The sequence below is a fragment of the Varroa jacobsoni genome, unplaced genomic scaffold (assembly GCF_002532875.2).
Source record: "Varroa jacobsoni isolate VJ856 unplaced genomic scaffold, vjacob_1.0 scaffold_479, whole genome shotgun sequence".
In the NCBI taxonomy this organism is placed as follows: domain Eukaryota; kingdom Metazoa; phylum Arthropoda; class Arachnida; order Mesostigmata; family Varroidae; genus Varroa; species Varroa jacobsoni.
In genome coordinates, this window is record NW_019213381.1 from 156,217 (window position 1) to 175,688 (window position 19,472).

Consider the following 19,472-nt stretch of genomic DNA (forward strand, 5'->3'; position numbering starts at 1 on the left):
GATAATAATGGGCATAGTTGAAAACTACAATGGACATTAGGTGACTACTATTTTTAGCAAAACGCATGACGGATGAGTCGATTAGATGTAGGTCTTCACTTTTCTTCGTTTAATAGCTTCCTATAGGACACTTTCACAAGTAAATAGAGGTTCAATCGCACTGAGCTAACTAACTGAGGTACGCTTGCAACTGAAGTATCGTCGAAGGCACAGCCTTTTGCGTAATCACTCAAAAACGTGGAAGGAGATTCCTAAAAGTATTATCACACCCAGTATAAATATTAATAGACAGATATGACAGTTATTACTATCGTAATTATCACGAGAAGACGTAAGAAAGAAACAGAGTGAAAGCTATTGATTAAAGGATAAAAGGGTGATATGTAAGAGGGAAAGAAAGATGGTAAGACTTAATAACTGACAATAATTATTATTATTCTATAGAGAATAATAAGTAACTAGAAAATGGATATTGAAGAGGAAGAGCTTGCTACCTAAAAGTACTTGATTAATGCAACGAGTGAGCTCTAATTCGGTTGACTTTATTACGCCTTAACGACAACAAACGATGATGAACAAGCTAGAATATCCCAAGTATTCCAGACATTCCGACATTGTTATTTAATCAAAACAAGTGAAAAGCGGAGGAGGATAATTAAGTTACAAGTGAGAAAGGTCCAGAAAAAAATGAGAGAAGCGAGGAGTAAAACGTACTGAATATATCAAACTGACCATCATTACAGTAATCTTAGAAATGTCTATAATAGTTATAACGACATGAACGATAAGTGAATTAATCACAAAGCTAATAGGCTAATAATTATAATAAAAGGATAATGAGTAGAGGTGGAGAGTTTTATGACTAAAAAAGATTGTTTTTTATAGCCTATCTAAGTGTCGCGTTAGATAGATTATTTAGAATTGTATGGTATATGAAATATGTATTTATTAATTTTACGTATGAAATTTGCAACTATTCTCACTTACTAGCTTCTATACAAGTATCAAGTAATCCTGGTTTAATACGAAGTTTTTTCAAGCTTAATTCTACTTCTATACCTCCCACGTTACGGTGACAAAGCGAACATGGTGATTAACAAGAGAAGCAAAGACAAAATTTTTCTTGATTGTATTACTGATACGGCAATAGCGCACCAGGTCAGCCGCCGTTACTCTCGATCCTACCGGTAAACATTTTATACACGCATACGCATGATAAGCTGAGGGATCACCTAAAATAAAATAACGAGAATAGTTTTTGAATCTTTATAGTCCTGCTAAATAGCGCTTTCCTTTACCAATATTTATTTTTGTTTCTTTTCTTTCTCCTCATATTTATAAAGGCAAATAACTGGTATAGCAAATTTCGTCGATAAAAACCCAAATGTTTCCGTTCATGCACAATTACCTCTATAAACGAGAAAGTCAGCACCGAAATTAGAAGCTCCACCGATATAGTTCCCCTGATCCCAGAGTTCACGAAACACCTGGTAACGAAGTTCAGCCTCAGGTGAATTAGAAATTGATCTAATATACGGCAATGATGACACCGACATAGTGGTGCTGAAAGGAGTATCCACTAGTTGCACCGTAAACGGGTCTTTTTCATCATACGGTTTCGGCTGGTATGGAACTCCACTAGGATTAGGAGGGCGTTTCTTGAGGATCCTTGGTCGATGAGGTGGGTTACAAACAGCTTGCAGTTTATCCCTGTACCGCTCTATGTTCTATTGAAACGCATCGAAGACGAAAGGTGAAACGTCAATCACTGACGGGTTAGCACAGAGCACTGATAGACATTTTGGAAAGGAGGTATTGCTACAAGTGTTCCCGTTTACGCCCCTGTTAAAAAACAATGCGGGCCGTTGTGTCTCACCACTCGTGGTAAAATTGTCATTAATAGAAGGCTGCAAGAGGAATCAAAACATAATCAAGAGCAAGCGCAGTATCCGAGAAATAGACTGCAAGAAATTTTCAGGTAGTGCCTTTTTGAAACCAGTATGCCTATGTAGTCATAGCATAAAAATGCCCCCATCGCCGGGGCTGATACTCTTTTCTTTTGAGTCATTACCAATGAGACGTCTGTTTCAATTCACATAAAGTACTTAAAATTTGATCGAGTCCACATTTTATTGCATATATAGAAATAATTACTATATTGCATACCGACACTTCATGTAACCGACGGTTGAATTGATCGAAGGCCTTTAATTTTTCCTGCGGTGGAACGCAATTGAGAGTTGATGGTGAAACTAACGTGGCGATGCCACATTCGAGCAGGAGTCGAGTCTCCTCAGGGCGCAATTTCAATGGCGGAGCTGCCTGTGCATGACCAGGCTGGCTCTGCAGTGGACCGCACATTGAGCCGACGATTCGATGTGTCAAACGTAATTTGCTGATATCTGTTACAGATTAGATTATTACGACAGAATAATGATTAAGTTATCATGTAACGTGTAATAAAATTCAAGCGCACCATCGGTTCCAAGAAATACACACTACATAGTGGAAAAAGAACTTTCTGTACATTGCTTTTTCTACATTAAAGGCCACATTTCTATATATTCTAAAAACGTAATCTGACTTTTCTATTAACAAATCTTGTTGTATACAAAATTTCATTTAAAGATACGGCCGTTAGCTTGATGCTTCTATTAAGACTCTCCATTTTGCATAATAAATTTATTAATGTATAAGCTCAAATTCAACCTCTAGCATTGAAAACGAAGATCCCGGCAGGCAACTCGATCAGCTGCAAAAGAGACGAAGTAATTTCTTCAGAATCGCTGTCGTCATGCGGTGAATCACCTGCTGACTGTTTTCGGTTTGCCGAACTCTCTTGCAGTGTATCCTCGTCCGTCGACTCTTCATCGGCGATAGCCCGTAGGGCCGCCATATCTGATACCTACAGTAGCGAATTAACGCATAAATTTCAATAGATTATGATGTAGTTATTCTATAAGATAATGTATGGAGCGGTTATCAAAGACGATTTGGTTAAAATAGACAGATCGTTGTCTCACGCCCCGTGGCATGATACATCTAAAAGTTAAGAATTTTATGTGCAGAACGAAATGGATGTTTCATCAGATTTACTAAGTTGAACGATGACTCCTCATTGTATTCTCAAAAAACAGGAAAGCGCCACAGCAACGGCAAGGTTGATTCATTGTTTATTAATAGATTATAATAACTCTTACTCATAAAAAATTCTCCTACAATTTTACCGTCATAGTGTTGATAGTATAATCGTATTGTAGCCAATTTTTAATACATTAGAGGTAAATAGTTCAAATAACGGGAGTAATATTTAAAAAAAAAAGGTCTGAACCTGAGAGACATATTTCCATATCGAGTCATTAAAATACAAGTTTAAAAAAAGTATCGCAGGTTACCCACCTTGTTAACCAGGGATTCCACTGTCACTATTACGTCCTCCTCGATGGAATTGATCTCCATTGTACTTTTCTAGCTACTGAATTCTAGTGCTGACATGCCTTCGACTTCCTTGTAAACAACACTTGGGCTTATTCCTGCTTCATAGCAAAACTATCTAGTTACTCACTTAGAGGCTGTGTTATTTCAAACAAATCTTTTCTTAAATTTGTAAACTAAACAAGTTTACACTACTACTTATTAAAGGTAGAGCATACTTAGAAACGTTTCTTTTAGTTTATATTTGTTCTACAGCGCTAAAGCATCAAATGTGTAGTCGTCTGAAAAGGTCAATACAAGTGACAATTCCAATACACACAAAAAAATGTCAGTCTTTCCTAGAAATCGAACTTTCGTGTGAAATTATAGCACCAGTTAACTTTAGTTCTAAAGCGGAGCAAAAAAGTAAAGCAATATTTTTTGTGCAGGATGTTTGTAAAAAACAGTAGTTATTTCTTACTTGCATTTAATTGCATAATAGCATACTCGATCGTACATCTTCGAGATATGAACAATTTAATTGTAGCACACATACCTTTGAATCTTTTCGAACGTCCGCCAGCCAAATAGATGACTCTCTATCTTTTCACATCATTCACACACATAGAGGCAGTTAATTATACATATATATGCAATTCATATGAACAAAAAACGACCATATTTAAAAAATGTGCTGAGATTTTAGCCAGATGTATCCAAGTCGACAACCCAAGTTCTAACACATCAAAATTAAGCATGCTGTAGTCCCAATTTTTCGAAATTCGACTGTTCCACTGTTTGTTTATATTGCAAACGGAGAAGGATGATTCAGTTGATTGTTTTGACAGACTGCTTATCTACTTGAGCGAAGTTCAGATTAGGTAATTGTTCAAAGCTTTTTTTCTCATTTTTTTGGTTTCCTCTGCTGATTATTTTATCTCTACGATAAAAACAAACTGTGTTGGAATGCATTAGCATCCATTAAATCGATGCTGCTCGATGATATGCTAAACAACTTGATATTTCAAAAGACTAACCCCATTAGCGTCCTAATGCTATAATTGAGAAAGAGTTAATATATATATATATATATTACATAACGGTGACACAATTAGCCCTGCAGTCATTCGTTCGATCGTTCATATCTTCATCTGACCGAGGAGTCTCTCCTTTTTATTATTAATACGCGGTGAGTGTCTCCGTTCAACGACGATCGTTATCATAGGTTGACGGCAAATTTGTGCGCACTGTGGTGCACCCACTATTGTTTCGAATGGCCACAACATCGCAGCAGGTGAAATACTGGCAAACTCAACTCTACCATGATTTGCACCAAATGATTTGCGGTTGATGTCATGCTCGCGTTGCAGCTATGATTATTCAAGCTTCGAGAAGTTCAAGAAGAATTCTCTTACAAATCCAGGAACATATCGAGGCTACTTAATCTGGTACTCGAGAATTTCAGCAACGAGCTGTAAGATATTTCAAGAAAAAGTACTACTTCATCTATAAAGGCCCTCGAATGGATACTTACACTCACCGAAGACTTGACTTTCGATGATACTGCTTTTAGTGACGCCGCTCGTGTGATTGTCACCGAAAATTTCTGTTCTTACTTTTGCTTTTTAGCAAGACATGAAGGTCAACTGAGAATGTCGAAAAATGTAACAATGGCCGTACAGGCATTGCCAGATCCATCTCGTTTCGAGAAAGACTCGCACGACATAATCGTAGGGACTATGTATGAGTGTACCGGAAGAAATAAAACACGATATAACGGTTAACTTACATTATACAACCCAGGCAACATTGCACAATTCGTTAACTCTGAAAGAACGCATAAAAAATCGATATTAAAGATGTTGGAAAGGTTTAGTTTAGATTAGGGCCGTGTTGGCGTTTGAAACATGAATTCTTTTTATTAAAATAGCAAGAGCGCCTTTTTTAAGGCTGCAACATTTTTTAAAAACATATTATTGCAAACACTTATAAAAAAATCAGAAAATATGTGTTCTCTGTTCTATTTAAGATGTTAGAAATCCTAGCCAGACCATATGAGAACAGCGAGAAGCGCGATATCTGCGCTATCGTCCTTTGCTTCTGATATAAACACATAACTCATTTGGTTTATGAAAATGCCGCATGGGCACAGTTTATGGTGAAAGTCTTGCATTACATACCTAATTACAACTCTCTATGTTTCGAGTTTTATGTTCGGTATTGCCGTTAGGTATCATATCAGACGACTGACTCTCAGCACAAAACAAAGTCTGTTTACGTCTGGGTTAGAACCTGCACCAAAACCTGTCCCCAATTACAAAAAAACATAGACTTTTCGAATCGCAGCGGTTGCGGCTGCTCCTTCCCTGGTACTGAGCCAGAATAGGTTCCACATCTCCGGCGCTTAACTTATAGTAATTTCCTTACAGCGAGTGGTTAGCTAAAGAGGAATCGTGTTTTAATTACCTAGAAATTCATAGTACTGACTTAGTACCTGTCAAGAAACGAATATCACTGCCGCCGTTGCGGAGGCCTGTTTTTTATGCTCGAAGTTCCTAGAACCCCACTTTTACTTCCGTAAACGCTTTCTCCCATATCGCAAAGCATTTATTAAAGCGAGGAGTAAGCAATAGGCATGCCCGCGAAAACAGAAATTACCCGATTTCATGCCGTGCAGCAGAATACGAGAAGGTGCCTGAGATAGGATGTCTTGTAGATCTTAAACGGCTAATTCTATAAAGAACCGGGTTTTCAGCGCATAGGCCTTAGGCTTTCAAGTTCTCACTGGCTGATTTTTCAGCGGCGCCAAAAACAGTAGGGGGCCGAGGTTTTTCTCCGGCGTAAGACTTGTCGTATGAGGAGGGGGAGGAGGCTTCGCCACGCCATCATCATCCTGTGATTTTAAAGAATAGCTATTAGAAGCTTTTATAATTTTTGGATGGACTTTTTCCAGGAACCAGTTTGGTCTCGTCGTAACCAGAAAGGCTAGCAAACTGTAGTACATAATCTTCTTTGCAATATCGCAGTATGAGTCTGGCAAAGAGGTATAAAGAAAAAGTATTCTTTCGTTCAACAGTGAAGGACCAGGACAAAAGTTTTTCAGGTGCTAATTTTTTTTATCTGTCCTGCATTTGTTGCCTTCTTTTTGCGGACTTTTTAAAGTTTGGACTTCAGTAAGCCCAAACTTCAAAAAGTCCGAGCGATGTCAGTCATCGAGAAGTGAACCTTGATGAGCTCCCGCTTTATTTCTCTGTCTAATAGATCACTATTAACATCGAACTATCTAAAATAACACTCCTCGAGATTCTGCTTAACTGAGAACCAATTATAAGTTTAGACGTTCTGTGGTTGGTTCAGTTGCTAACTATTCTTCTAGTTTTAGCGGTAATTGGTTTATAATAATAATAATAATAAGTATATAAGTTCCGAGTAAGATGTGGCTATTTTCCTCTTCAGGTAATTCTTTGTGTGTAGTATTTGCGTGCATCTTACAGAGCTCGCTGTTACCTAATGCAAGGAATGAATTAGACAGCAAGACTTCCTGATCCCTGACGATAACGACGATTTTTATTGGTCAAATAAACGGCTGTATTGATCGTACTGTTAACTTTACGGGACAGCACAGCTCTCTAATTTAGAGAGGTTTTCCGCTATTCTGAAGCCCACAGAAAATGCTCTGTCCAGTGTTCTAATGTAAGCCTTATCTCTAAAAATCTCTGCCTGATGTACCTTATGTTCTAAAGGCAGCGACGTAACTTTTGTGTTGTTTCCAATAGAAGTGCGCCGAATTTCAGGTTTCTGATAACTTTAACTAATAACTAGGATAGAGCATAGATCAAATAGGATGCTCAAGCAATAAACACAAACTTTTGACAGTGATGATAACCCCAAATAGCTCTACATATTGTAGCTGATCGAAACCGAAAATCATGCCATTACATCCAGCAGCCAAAAACAAGTGCATCTATCGTTGTCAAGGGTAGAAAAACGCTAATAAATGCGACTTCGTTTCACTGATGTGTGCATGTCGATCTCGATCTGTCAGTTTATAGTTTATATTTGGATACAATCACACAAATAGTGCCATAAGTCAAAATAAATAATGTGACGAAGTGGATGTTGTTAATATTAGATCTATCAGCCTGCATTGATCTTTGGTGTATCTCTCCCTTTATCTCTCGCTTCTCATCTTCCTATTCTATTGCTAACATCCTGTACTGCCACCAATACATTTGCAAGTTTCATGTATCTAGAATGAAGCACAGCAACAGCACGCCGTAATTGCATGCGGTACAGAACACAGCTTTTTTAAAATGTGGCGCTCAACAACAGCGGAGAGGGTATTTGCCCGCCTATGGATTTATATATAGCCACCCTTTCTCACTTCCTCTCCTCTTTACAGCTGAGTGAAGTTACACGTGTGTTTATTTAACAACTGTAAGCTAGCCAGATCAAACAATCTATGGTTTGTGATTGACTAAATATTAAGCTGTTCGGTAGTCTCAGAGATACATCGGGTGTTAGTGAAGGTATCGTAAGTAGAACTATAAACTATGCACACAGCCATTTTTATAAAACGACTAACCATTAATACATAAGCAACTAATAAATGATCCACGCCTTGCAGAAGTAAACAGTAGAGTCCATGCGATGGTAGTTAAGAACTTTTTTTTTTTCGAATATGGTTTTGATTAATCAAAGAATACGACCGATTAATTGTTTCAAACACCGCTTTCTGTGAGCAGTTGAACAATGAAAGACGATTCTAGGTTAACATAAATAATATCACTATATTAAATTAATTGCTACGAGACTTAACGACGCTAGTGTATATATATATATATATATATATATATATATATATAGCGCATTATTAATGGAATTTAATAAGAACAGCACATTTGTAAAAACCTAATCAAATCCAAGGACGCAGAATGTCGTCAATTTTCAATAGAGATGACATAACCATTGTTCTTAAACAATGGGCAAACGTTTAACTAACAGGCAATTCTTTTATCATTGTCTTATTTCATTAAGATTCACATGAATTAGGCTAGGTTTTATAGGAAGCAATATGACTCAGCTGTTATATCAGTGATGAAAAACTGATGCATGCGGAAAGACAACAAAGTAATTTAATCGATTAACTTGGACGAACTAGATTTTGTAGAAACGACTGCTATATTCAAGTGTTGTGTAGGACCTTCGACAAATCAACACAAATATGTTATGTGGGGAATTAAATTAATTCTAGACGCATGCATCTGACCTAAGCCCGACTACCCACAGGCATTCTAGGGCGCATTCTACTGGCGAAATCAGATGGGCCGCTTCAACGTGACGATGCTTCGCTATTTGACGGCGGACGATTTTCGTGTGTTAACTTCCGTCGAAATGGGTATGAAAAACCATGAACTAGTGCCCGGACCGCTTGTCGCCATGATTGCTTCGCTAAAGCACGGTGGATGTCAAAAACACTTACACGAACTCTGCCGACAGAAGCTTCTCTCATACGAACGTGGTCGAAAGTACGACGGTTATCGTCTTACCAATCTCGGCTATGATTATTTGGCTCTGAAGGCATTCACTGCACAAAACTTGTTATATTCCGTTGGAAACAAAATAGGAGTAGGAAAAGAGTCCGATATCTATCTTGTTGCTAATGTAGAAGGCGAAGAACTGGTGCTTAAAGTTCATCGACTGGGTAGAACGTCGTTCCGGAAGATCAAAGAGAAGCGTGACTATCATGTCCATCGTCGGAGCGCGTCGTGGTTATACCTTTCTAGACTAGCAGCGGTCAAAGAATACGCATTCATGAACGCCCTTCACCAACGGGGTTTTCCAGTACCAAAGCCAATAGGTGTCAACAGACATTGCGTTATTATGGAATTTGTTCAAGGAACTACAATGTGCCAAATGCAGAGTATAAATAATCCAGCTGATTTGTACGATAAGCTGATGAATCTTCTCGTGAAGCTGGGAAACGCTGGCTTAATTCACGGCGACTACAACGAGTTTAATCTGATGTTAACTGAAGGTGAAGAGCCAATTCTAATCGATTTCCCCCAGATGATATCAACGAAACATCCAAACGCCGAATTCTATTTCGATAGGGACGTCGCTTGTGTAAGAGAGTTTTTCCGCAAGAAACTCGGTTATGAAAGTGAGGAGTTTCCAACGTTTGCTGATCTGGAGAGAGATGATCTTCTTGATATGGAGACAGCTGCATCAGGATTCACCAAAGAAGTTCGCGAGCAACTACACGAAGCACTCGAGGGAATGAACAGAGATGAAGAACCTGCTAATGATGACCAAGAGGAAAATGAAGACGGCGATAGTGATGCTAGACAATCTGATGGAGTAGAGGACCTTTTACCTCAAATGGGAAAAGTAAAGTTAAGCAAGCGAGAGAAAAAAGAATTAAAGACAAGACATCGTCAGCAGATAGCGAAGGCCGAAGGTGCGTGTAGTCAGTGGGACTTCTTTATGATGTTCAATCCAAAAAAAAATTTTATGGTAACTTCTTATAAATAACGTAGATTTAGAGCTGTTTTTTTTTTTTTTTTTTAATAATTAGACAGGCACCAATTCTTGTACATCGCTGTGACATTTAAATACAGCAGGAAATTTTTGATACTTAAAAATTATAGAAAAATAGGCAACGATCTTATATCGCCGACAACTTTTCTAATTATATAGATATGTCTGCAATCCACTCAAACTGTTTTGTTCGTAAGGTTGGACAATCATGTATTTGAATAGTAAATTCCATTCCTAGACTTATATTATATATGCACGTGGGTTTTCTTTGATTTGTTTAGAACTCAACACGGAGCCAAAGAACGGCTGCAGTCCTTCATTGATGGAGAAATTCTTTGGTGTAGATGATATCTCAAAGGTGGAGGTTGATTTTAATACAAATACTCCAGACAACGGTTCGAACTCGCAAAAATCAAACGGCGAAGAAGAAGAACAAAAGGTGAGCTCAGTACTTGATTCGATCTAATGCTGTGTTAGGTTGCTATATGTGTAGGTACTCGCATATCTTGATATATAGTATTCTCCTTTGCTTTCTCTCTCTCTCTTTCTGAGGAATTTTTGTCAGTTTCAAAAGAATAAATACTCGAAATCTCATATAGCTTAAAATAACACCTTTTTTAGTATAACTATACGTAACGATTTACAAAGTTTTAGTCCTCTGGGGACCCCGTGTCCTACTCCTACTGCTTAAGTTCCTTATCTTCGCCTTCCTGTAGCGTATTCTTTCAAATTATTCTAATGTATTGTTAAGGAGGGTTCGATTCTTTTTTGCGGTTCGTTGGTAAACCTTTTCTTTCTCGCTATCAGTCGGTCTAATACATATGAGGCTAGCTTCATAAGGTCGTCGTGCTGTGATTTTTGGAAACTAGGTTCCTGAGCTTCTACAAGCGAACTCTGCTGTTAAGAAGGATGACATATGCCAACGTTCTGTCGTGTCAAGTTGCACAACGATAGCTCCTGAAGATGTTCGCGAGCGTATGAAGAAACAGATTCAAAGAAGGAAACAGCGTGAAATGTACAAGAAGTCCCTAATAGCAAAGGGTGAAAGCTCCGCGACAAATCGATTAAGGAGAGATAATCGAGATATCGTCAAGCAATATGCAGGATGGGAAGAGTTTTAGTGTAAGATAGAATTGCCGTCGTACAGTTTCCGTTTGCAAGGTGGAGTTGTTAATAATTTAATTTCAAGCGGAATTTTGATTCGCTGATGTCTTTATTGCACAAAAACCTGGGAACCTTTTACTCTCTAGAGAGTTGAGGTTCCTAGTAAAATCGACCATCTGGGTATATAGTCCATAGTGCAAACGCTCATATTTCTGTGGATCTTAATAAAAAAAAAAAACTAAATGTGATCTTATTTCTATTATATCAAAAAAAAAAGTTCGTAGTACGATTTTGTGTTTATTTACAGTAGGTTAGGCGGAACATTTAGTCAGTCTATATGGAGACCAGTCAACGTGGAGCTGCATCGTTTCGCGAAATAGAAGTTTTTAGGCTATGAACACATATAATATTTCTTCCACTGATTGCATTTGAGTATTGATTTTAATTCTTGATGACCTACTCTGAGGCAATTTTGTAGAAAAATTGTTTATTGGTTTTTGTCTGTTTTCGGTTTTGACGTTATTTTTGGTCCATCAAAGCTTGTTATTGCACTAGCTGAATGAACTGATTGAATACCAGGAGAATAGCGTATTGGCCTCTGCAACTACTCAACGAACTTAGTCTTAGTTCGTGACATACCAAATTGAATGACTGGTTTTCTAACTGTTTTGTTCCTCAGCTTCAAGAAAACATTAGACGATTCGGTGCAAGTAATGAGAGTGAGCATTTTGGTATACATTTGTACCTATAATTTTACCCGATACGTCTTCACTCAAAATGCGCTATGTTTTTGCTTCGTAGTGTAGTGAGTGTGCAAACTGTTCGATTAGATTATATCTACAGCCTATCTAAAACCATTATGTACGCACTGACGCAAAATGACTTCAGTCGCTAACAGTTAATTGGCAATTAATGCTTCGCTGACGTAGGACTTCGACGCATTAATTAGAACGAAAAAAATCCATATACCAATGTGTAGGCGGTTGCATAATATATTGTTAGAAGTTTGTTTCCATCTAGGCACATATTTGGCCTTTGTGATGACGATGGTGACAATAATGATGGTGAAAACACTATTTCGAAATAACCGAAGATATGTAAGGGGGAATCAAAGGGAGTCGAAGAGGAAAAGTACTCGAAGTAGAGGAAGGCGTCGTGGAATATATAGGCCGCTTGGCAGACAGATTTAATCGTCATCATCATCCGAAACGATACCCACCCGCTTGCCAATATTCCGCACCTTCTTCTTAACTTCTTCCTGCACGAGATTGAAGCTCATAGCGATTAAAGCCATCCCAAAAAGCAAATAGATCGCACACGATGCAAGCCGAGAACTTTGTGTCTCTTTTTCGTTGATTGTCTGTCCAGGAACTACATCACCGAATCCTGTACCGGCAAGACAATTCAACAAATACGTTGACTTAATTACATGTCCATACCAATAAGATTATGTAAAATAATACATAGCCCAATAACTACTACAAATTTGAATCCATTATGACCGATGTCATTACCATTATAGTTGAACAATAAAGAATTTAGCCAGCAATTCACGCAAGATAGGGTATCTCTTCGTCTTTAAGTGATTTCAAGCGATTTTGGAAGATTAAAACTATTCGAGTTTCTGTACGTAGTGTATACCGACCAATTGTAGTCAGAGTGACGAAACAAAAATATGATCCCTCCAAGAAATCCCAGTCTTCGTAGTACTTAAATAGCCATGCTCCACCAAGAATGTACAGTATAACAATTCCACAACACATCCAAAGGGGAACTGCTTCCTCATCGCGCCGGCGCTGATATTCTTCTTCAGATGATTCTGACTCTATTCAAAAGCATCATAATAATCAGCAAATAACTAATAATGAATTTCATTTGTTAATAGCGGAAACCAACATCTTAAAAGTTATCAAAATTTTCAACAATTTTTGACCCGGTGAAATTCAATGAGCAAATCATGCCACAATATTATAATAGCTGCATATATTATGTCCTAATACTGCATAATAGTATAATAAGACTAATTATTATGTTTACCTGTCTCATAGCCACCAAAGTCGAACACAATAGGTTCGTTGCGTGAAGTCTGGGCCACCCCAGTAGCCGCTTCAGGCGAGCCGGAACTCCCGAGTGTGCGTTGTCTATCATCCTCTTTAGCATATCGGTTCACGAAAATCTGGGAGTTCCATGCATCGGCTTTAAGAGTCGGGGTTGCTCTTGAACGAGGTACACTTGCAGCACGTCTGTATCCAACGTCTAACAAAAAAAATTCGAGATAATCAAAAATGGAAATCTGGAGAGCACTTTGTCACCCAACTTGTTTGCTTTTGTGCACTGACATGTCTTACGATCGAATGAGCAAATATCGTTCTCCTTTTATCAATCCGAAATATGCCACAGGAAAACAATGGTTTGATATAAATTAAATTATATATAATACGCAGTCATCCAACGTAGAAATATAGAGGTCTATAAAAGAGCTTCATGCCACAAGAGAAAATCGGATCCTTACTAAAGTGCTTTGGTTGGAGAGTTGGTGTGGTTGGTAAACTCGATGCCTGAGTGCTAGCGTTATTGACGAAGACTTTTCTTCCGGTCCCAATAACTCCTGGGCAAAGCCCAACACCAGCGCCGCTCATACTGGCCCCAATGCCGCTAGCAGACCCAGCCATCGCCAAAGAGCGTGCGTATGCTCTTCTCGAGCGCGACCGCTGTCGTCGTGGGCGCCGCTCTTTGTGGACCATTGCGCAGCACATGTATCTGTACCAAACATGGTCACTTTATATGACATTTTACGTATAAACTGTCATTACGTTTGCTTTGAAATAAAGAAATTATTCTCTTAGTTACATAAAATTGTAATTCCTTTACTGGTTGCGTTAGAAAAGAGGTGTGATAGAATATATAATATCGATGATATCTACTCATCACCAACTAACCCACTGTATTTCATAATTCAATTGGTGAGTTTCCCACTATAATAAGCACCGACCTACACAGCTAAAACCAAGAGAACAAATTAAAATAATATCCCCGGAGATCTGCCAGGCTTTTAGACAGGGGATAGCTGGGAAGTATGAGCTTCACATTATCCAGGAACAAGCCTAGATAAAAATTCAGATGTGGACAAAATATTCCTTCTAAAAAAACATACAGAACATAGACTAGGTTCAATTTACGTAGTTTGTCAACCATATTGCACTATCTATGGTTACAAAGCATCGTACTTGTAGGAGAATTTGAAGGAGTGTGCCATTGTATCGCCAAGATTTGAAAGACAAAGAAGCATAAGTGGAATGCCGGCGATCGCGTAAAAAATGGTTACCACTCGTCCCTGTGGGGTTTTCGGGGCTACGTTTCCATATCCTGTGGATGCCAAACAACTGTATTTAATCATTGAAAATTGCCTTAATTTTGGCTAAATTTTTCTGTTTATCTATACTCATATTCTCATGTAGCCACTCAGTTTTTACCGTCTAGACTGTTGGTCCATGCCTAGCCTATATTTATTCGCTAAATGTCATCGAACCTAGAATATGCGTAAATAAGTTCATGCCGAAAAATGTTGCTATCTGAAAAGATCTACGAATTACGAATAAAGGTATAGGCGAATGCGACGGGCAATATGTTGGTGTTGTTACTAATGCGTATACAAACCAATGGTCGTTATGACTATAATAGAGTAGAGAAGTGATCCTGTGAAACTCCACTGTGGCGGCTCTCCGTGGTCATTTCCATCGTATCCCTCCTTGCGGACCGCTCGGACTACCTGAATGCACACACACATATACACAGCAAACCACCATAAACAACAGAAATTAAATTTCGCCACAACTTCACTTATTGGATTTTTTACTCATAAAGATGAAGCAACTAACTTTGAAACTTGTTTGCATGACACTATCGTATAATTCAATCCATTCAAAAGTAAAACGTACCTGATCTTCAAACTTTTTGAGAACTTGAAGGGCATCCGTTTTCCACTGCCGTTGCTCAAGGACACGTGATCTAGGATAAAACAATAGGACATTAAAAAAAATTTCGGCACCTACTGTTTCTCTTTCTCAAAGTAAGTTATTCATTAGATTGAATAATCTTTAGCTCTAACTGATCAAAATGGCAAATATATTTTAACGGCAATTATTACCTTGATTAAAAAAAACATCTAGCAAATGGTTTAACGAAAAACGAGTGCGCGTTCCGCCTATGCAAAACTTTTTCGTATGATAGTAAGAAAAAGTGGACATTGTCGTGATTACACAAATGATCAGGTTAGTTGGGGCAAAAAATCGCAGAAACCTATTTGTTGTTAGCGCAAGAACTTGCGCTCATCCAGTGCCTTCTTCGGTATTAGAGTACTCCCCATGCGGATTAACTACGATCAGGCTAGTTATTACCCATTAGTAATCCTCCATAGATCGATGCTGACGTTTCCTCTCCGATACATCACTTCCAGTCTTTTGGCCCCTTCATTCGGGGCCTCTAGATATTCGAACAGGAACGCTCCGAAAACACAGTAAAACATGACCAGAGTAACCAATCCAAAGTGAGACATCAGCGACGCTGTACACGCACGGCAGCATTGACCAAAACGTTGAATCTTCGTCGGTTCTTCATAACCGTAACCCCCGTAGACCCCGTAGCCTCCATGATAAGGTGAGCCACGGGGCAAACGCGACGACATAATGAATCCTGAAGGATACCAACACGAGTTCCAGGTACAGCAAAAGCTGCAAAACGAAACGGTGTGTCATATTCATATACCCGTTATTAAGCACATTCCATATAAGTTATCAAATCATGAAAGGCGGCTTAGTTTACTTCAATTTTGGGTAGAGGCTTAACGCGTTTGTGCAGTATGTAGGCAACCAATGATATAGTTACGTGGATTCGTCATTGTCATGTGGCTTATAATGAGTCGTTATAATTTTTGACGCTATACTTTCATACCAAATCTGTTTAAAAGCCGGTCTTCACTGGCGCAGAGCTCATCCATGTCGTTGGTGCTTGCAATCTCGTCCTTGGATTTCAGAAACAACCATATTGAATAGCGACTGCTACGTACACAGCCTTGAGTGCTCACTCAACTTACTCCGCTGTCTCAGGCAGCCAACATATGTATCTAATAATCTTCAGTCTGTTTCCTTATCCAAGGTTGTCCACCGTAGACGTGTTGTAGTCCTTCTTGAACCGTATATAGCGGGACATACGACGTGCTTTGCGTACTATTTTGAGCAACAGATTCGGTTAAAGGCAACAACTCTAGTTTTTAAAACTGGTGTATACGGTTTTATTTGACATTGAACATATTTACCTGAGCATTAAACACACTGTCGACTATAACCTTAAGTTGTCACACGTAAAAATTTCAAAGTGGAATTCAATGACAATAATATATGATCTATTTTTTTTGTTTTTATAGAAACAGCAATCGAAAAAAATCAACGCTAAAAATGCGTCAAAATCAGAACGCGTTTGACTCCACGTAAAAATTATATGCGATGCATTTCTGATTTCACCATCACAAAAAAACTGGCATATATTAAACAAGTCGATATAGTTATCGGTAGCAGATTACTGAAGAATATGCTCGCTTGAACTTAGATGAACCGTCCGACACCATCATGCAATTGTTGTGTTCGTAATGAACAACTATACAACTGTACGATCTAGCTGTAGTCTGGCATATAATGCTAAAGCCGGGGTATATCGGCGTACACATAGTGTAATGAAGCTTCACCATATACGCACGTGCTTGGCTTAGGCCGATCTCTGTGTGTGTTACTCACGCTATGCGGAGATACAGAATATGCTGTTAAAGCAATTCTAAGAACAGGGAACGGCAAGAAGAGTGTTGACGCTCTTTACGGCTTTGGGTGTTCTTAGTTCTATAGTACTACAAGTAGCGTCTACGATTGAAAAAGCTATCTGCTTAGGGAAACTGGCACAGATTCTGGTGCAGCAGCCCTTTGGGTCGGTGAAAAGGAGGGAAAAGTGGAGAGTGGGTATGTCGATTCGGTACGAGTCACTCTAAGGTTGGGTGAGTAGATTATCCTGGCTAGCTTGGCCACTACAAAAGGACTTGACAGCAGCTGTGATGTGCGCCTGAATGCTAAACAGCAAAGAATGAACTTTCTGAGAGATGCTACAGGCAAGAGGCGGATACGGCGGTTGGAGTATCGTTTGCGAAAATGTGCTCATCCCTCAACATAGTCTGCTATACAAACAGAAAAAGATACTCTGCTTACAAGTATTACTTATTTATTAGCATTCAGTCTATGAGCTCAACGTACATCTTATGTCCCATAGAAACAATATAAAATAGAAATTCTATTTTTGGAAAAACCTAAATTTTGCCATTTCGTAGAAATAAACAGGATGTTTTGAGAATCGTTTTTTTTTTTAATTTATCTCGAAAACAAAAGGGCCAAATGATTACCTCCATCTAAAATGAGGAGATCACTTACTAGTTACACAGATAAATAGGTCAATAGTTGAAAAACACGAACTCTGGAAAGTACGCTCGAAGCTATAGTTTGCTTGAATAATCTCAAGTCACTTCCTATAGATAACAAAAAAGACTCCAAAAATGGTAATACTTACTGCTGCAGGAAGTCCTAATGCTCTGATCCTTTTCAGCACGCAAACCTGTGGTGTTCAAAAGTTTTAAAACAATGGAAAAAACCAATATAAAATGGACCGCAAGCGATGTCCATTTATGTTCCCTTGTCACTTTACTTTCCTATTGTTTACTTCTATGCACGGCTCGAAGGTTTTATCTCTTATAGAAGAGTTTATTGTAATTTTAGTAGGGAATTTTTCGCTGAATTCGGGCCCAAGAATAACGATGAAAAACGTTCATCCTAAGCTTAAATCACTTATCGAGGCCGTCGGCTATTCGAGGTCAATGTGGATTTTGGATGGCAAGTAGCCCACCAGTTGACTAAGCAGCTAAGCTGCAAACATTCATTGAATGTATTTTAACGAAAGCACGAGTGATACGACAGAGTGAAGCGCACATAGGAATACGAGTTTCCATTAACCCTCAACGTCTTGCCCAGCATCATCCACAGAGACAGCTTCCTACACAGAATCATCACTGAAGATGGTAACTCCACGGCAAAAGCAGAGAAAGTAATAAATGGCTAAAGGAGATATGGCTAAGTACAGAGCTAGGCCGAATTCCTATCCAACAAGGGCCAGGATGAACCGCGGCTGGTTGTAGCGAGAGGCTCTTAGCTTTAATTTATCCTATATCTTAATTTTCGTGACGTTTCTGCAAAACATCTGGAATCACACTTGTCCTGTAAGTGCAATACTGGTTAATTGTGCTATTTAGCTTGAATGCAATTTCCGCGCTTCAAACAATCTTCATAGAAACTTATCATCCTGTTCAAGTTCGATTCGCCAAATGATTTTCTTCGCTTCGAATTAGCTTTTCACAATTTTTTTTTCCTTTTTATCTAGAACCTCCTAAAATTTTGTGATTTGGTGATGCCAAAGTCATGATCTTATCGACTTGCATATTTTTGGGAAGTTTCAGCATAATAGTTACAAATATACCAGTACCCATTTTTAGTTGATAAAGCTCGTTGATACCTTTGGTTTTCAGGGACGTTATCTATGAACACCGTAAACAGTTTCATCCGTTTCAAGCTTAGATTTTATCTGATAATTACAAGTTGATTCCGCCTAAACATCTCCGCAATTCTACTACATTTTGATATACCTAAATAGAATTTTAAGATCATCTTTCTTTGTTACCTTAGTCCACACATTATTTCCACTTGCACCAATTTTCTTCGCTTCAGTATTGTTATTACGCTTCCATCATAAGGTAGATATATGGGAACTATGCAGGGAACAATACACCTGATAAATGCCCTCCCCGGTTTCGCTTGTGTATCTGCGTTATATTCACGATATTATTGGTTGCATTTTAGCATAGTTTTAGCTATATAATACTGAACATAATAACAATTCATCCAATAACATACGGCTTGACCTTCTATTTTAAAGAAAAGTCCGAACGCTTCTTAGATCGCATGATTTAGCCGCCCAATCTTGCTACTTCAAACGGAAGATTATACGTCCAGGAAATGACTTGGGCAATAATGCCATTGCTTTACTTGACGTACGACAACTGTTAGCATTACTGCCTTCGAAAGCCATACCATCAATTTGAGGCGCACAAAACTGTAACATGTACAGCGTGCATTTTTTGTTCGTCGCAACTGTGCTGACCTTTGTCACTCCAAATTCGACAATTTTGCTTATTTACAAGGCCATCAACATTATTTTAACAAGACTTATTTTGAAGTCTTATAACTGAGTCCGTTTGAAAACTTACAATTCATTTGCTGTTGCTGTTCAGTTCCGTACACATAGATTGATACATTAAAAAAAAAAGAAAT

The 19,472-nt window shown here is 38.5% G+C and overlaps 3 protein-coding genes and 1 long non-coding RNA gene across 10 annotated transcripts; 2 read left to right on the forward strand and 2 right to left on the reverse strand.

Moving 5' to 3' along the window:
* Positions 1–526: 526 nt before the first annotated feature.
* Positions 527–4,169, reverse strand: Tsen34 (tRNA splicing endonuclease subunit 34). 4 transcript variants are annotated; one of them, XM_022833812.2, is made up of 6 exons: positions 3,971–4,169; positions 3,400–3,533; positions 2,710–2,905; positions 2,167–2,402; positions 1,409–1,727; positions 527–1,232 (listed from the first exon to the last, which is right to left on the reverse strand). In XM_022833812.2, the coding sequence occupies exons 2-6, from the start codon at positions 3,457–3,459 to the stop codon at positions 1,054–1,056; spliced, it is 990 nt and encodes a 329-aa protein (XP_022689547.1). In that variant the 5' UTR covers positions 3,460–3,533; positions 3,971–4,169; the 3' UTR covers positions 527–1,053. The 4 variants fall into 4 exon arrangements, with proteins under 4 accessions (XP_022689547.1, XP_022689548.1, XP_022689549.1 ...); XM_022833813.2 differs by having other exon boundaries at positions 3,400–3,536; XM_022833814.2 differs by lacking the exon at positions 3,971–4,169 and adding an exon at positions 3,896–3,968.
* A 72-nt stretch (positions 4,170–4,241) lies between these two features.
* On the forward strand, positions 4,242–7,431 carry LOC111260803 (uncharacterized). Its single transcript, XR_002680554.1, has 2 exons — positions 4,242–4,295; positions 4,640–7,431. It is a non-coding gene; the product is annotated as an uncharacterized LOC111260803 (long non-coding RNA).
* Positions 7,432–7,799: 368 nt separating this feature from the next.
* RIOK2 (RIO kinase 2) lies at positions 7,800–11,301 on the forward strand. 2 transcript variants are annotated; one of them, XM_022833806.2, is made up of 4 exons: positions 7,800–7,943; positions 8,704–9,874; positions 10,236–10,393; positions 10,824–11,301. In XM_022833806.2, exons 2-4 carry the CDS (start codon positions 8,737–8,739, stop codon positions 11,073–11,075), a joined length of 1,548 nt encoding a protein of 515 aa, XP_022689541.1. In that variant the 5' UTR covers positions 7,800–7,943; positions 8,704–8,736; the 3' UTR covers positions 11,076–11,301. The 2 variants fall into 2 exon arrangements, with proteins under 2 accessions (XP_022689541.1, XP_022689542.1); XM_022833807.2 differs by having other exon boundaries at positions 7,835–7,948.
* A 41-nt stretch (positions 11,302–11,342) lies between these two features.
* LOC111260798 (potassium channel subfamily K member 18) lies at positions 11,343–17,003 on the reverse strand. 3 transcript variants are annotated; one of them, XM_022833808.2, is made up of 10 exons: positions 16,848–17,003; positions 16,009–16,283; positions 15,456–15,788; positions 14,997–15,066; positions 14,716–14,827; positions 14,286–14,424; positions 13,571–13,818; positions 13,096–13,314; positions 12,704–12,883; positions 11,343–12,444 (listed from the first exon to the last, which is right to left on the reverse strand). In XM_022833808.2, exons 3-10 carry the CDS (start codon positions 15,740–15,742, stop codon positions 12,245–12,247), a joined length of 1,455 nt encoding a protein of 484 aa, XP_022689543.1. In that variant the 5' UTR covers positions 15,743–15,788; positions 16,009–16,283; positions 16,848–17,003; the 3' UTR covers positions 11,343–12,244. The 3 variants fall into 3 exon arrangements, with proteins under 3 accessions (XP_022689543.1, XP_022689544.1, XP_022689545.1); XM_022833809.1 differs by having other exon boundaries at positions 16,810–16,993; XM_022833810.2 differs by lacking the exon at positions 16,848–17,003 and adding an exon at positions 16,637–16,733.
* Between the last annotated feature and the right edge of the window lie 2,469 nt (positions 17,004–19,472).

What these genes read in the sequence shown, in the direction of transcription:
- Tsen34 (XM_022833812.2), bottom strand. Translation starts at nt 3,459, where the DNA reads ATGGAGATCAATTCCATCGAGGAGGACGTAATAGTGACAGTGGAATCC. An exon ending in TGGAATCCCTGGTTAACAAG is followed by an intron (nt 2,906 to 3,399) that starts GTGGGTAACCTG and finishes TCGCTACTGTAG; the next exon opens with GTATCAGATATGGCGGCCCT. An exon ending in GTCGGTTACATGAAGTGTCG is followed by an intron (nt 1,728 to 2,166) that starts GTATGCAATATA and finishes GCGTTTCAATAG; the next exon opens with AACATAGAGCGGTACAGGGA.
- RIOK2 (XM_022833806.2), top strand. Translation starts at nt 8,737, where the DNA reads ATGGGCCGCTTCAACGTGACGATGCTTCGCTATTTGACGGCGGACGAT. An exon ending in GCAGATAGCGAAGGCCGAAG is followed by an intron (nt 9,875 to 10,235) that starts GTGCGTGTAGTC and finishes TGATTTGTTTAG; the next exon opens with AACTCAACACGGAGCCAAAG. An exon ending in GCGAAGAAGAAGAACAAAAG is followed by an intron (nt 10,394 to 10,823) that starts GTGAGCTCAGTA and finishes TTTGGAAACTAG; the next exon opens with GTTCCTGAGCTTCTACAAGC.
- LOC111260798 (XM_022833808.2), bottom strand. Translation starts at nt 15,742, where the DNA reads ATGTCGTCGCGTTTGCCCCGTGGCTCACCTTATCATGGAGGCTACGGG. An exon ending in CTATGGAGGATTACTAATGG is followed by an intron (nt 15,067 to 15,455) that starts GTAATAACTAGC and finishes GTTTTATCCTAG; the next exon opens with ATCACGTGTCCTTGAGCAAC. An exon ending in TCTCCAACCAAAGCACTTTA is followed by an intron (nt 13,315 to 13,570) that starts GTAAGGATCCGA and finishes TTTTTTTGTTAG; the next exon opens with ACGTTGGATACAGACGTGCT.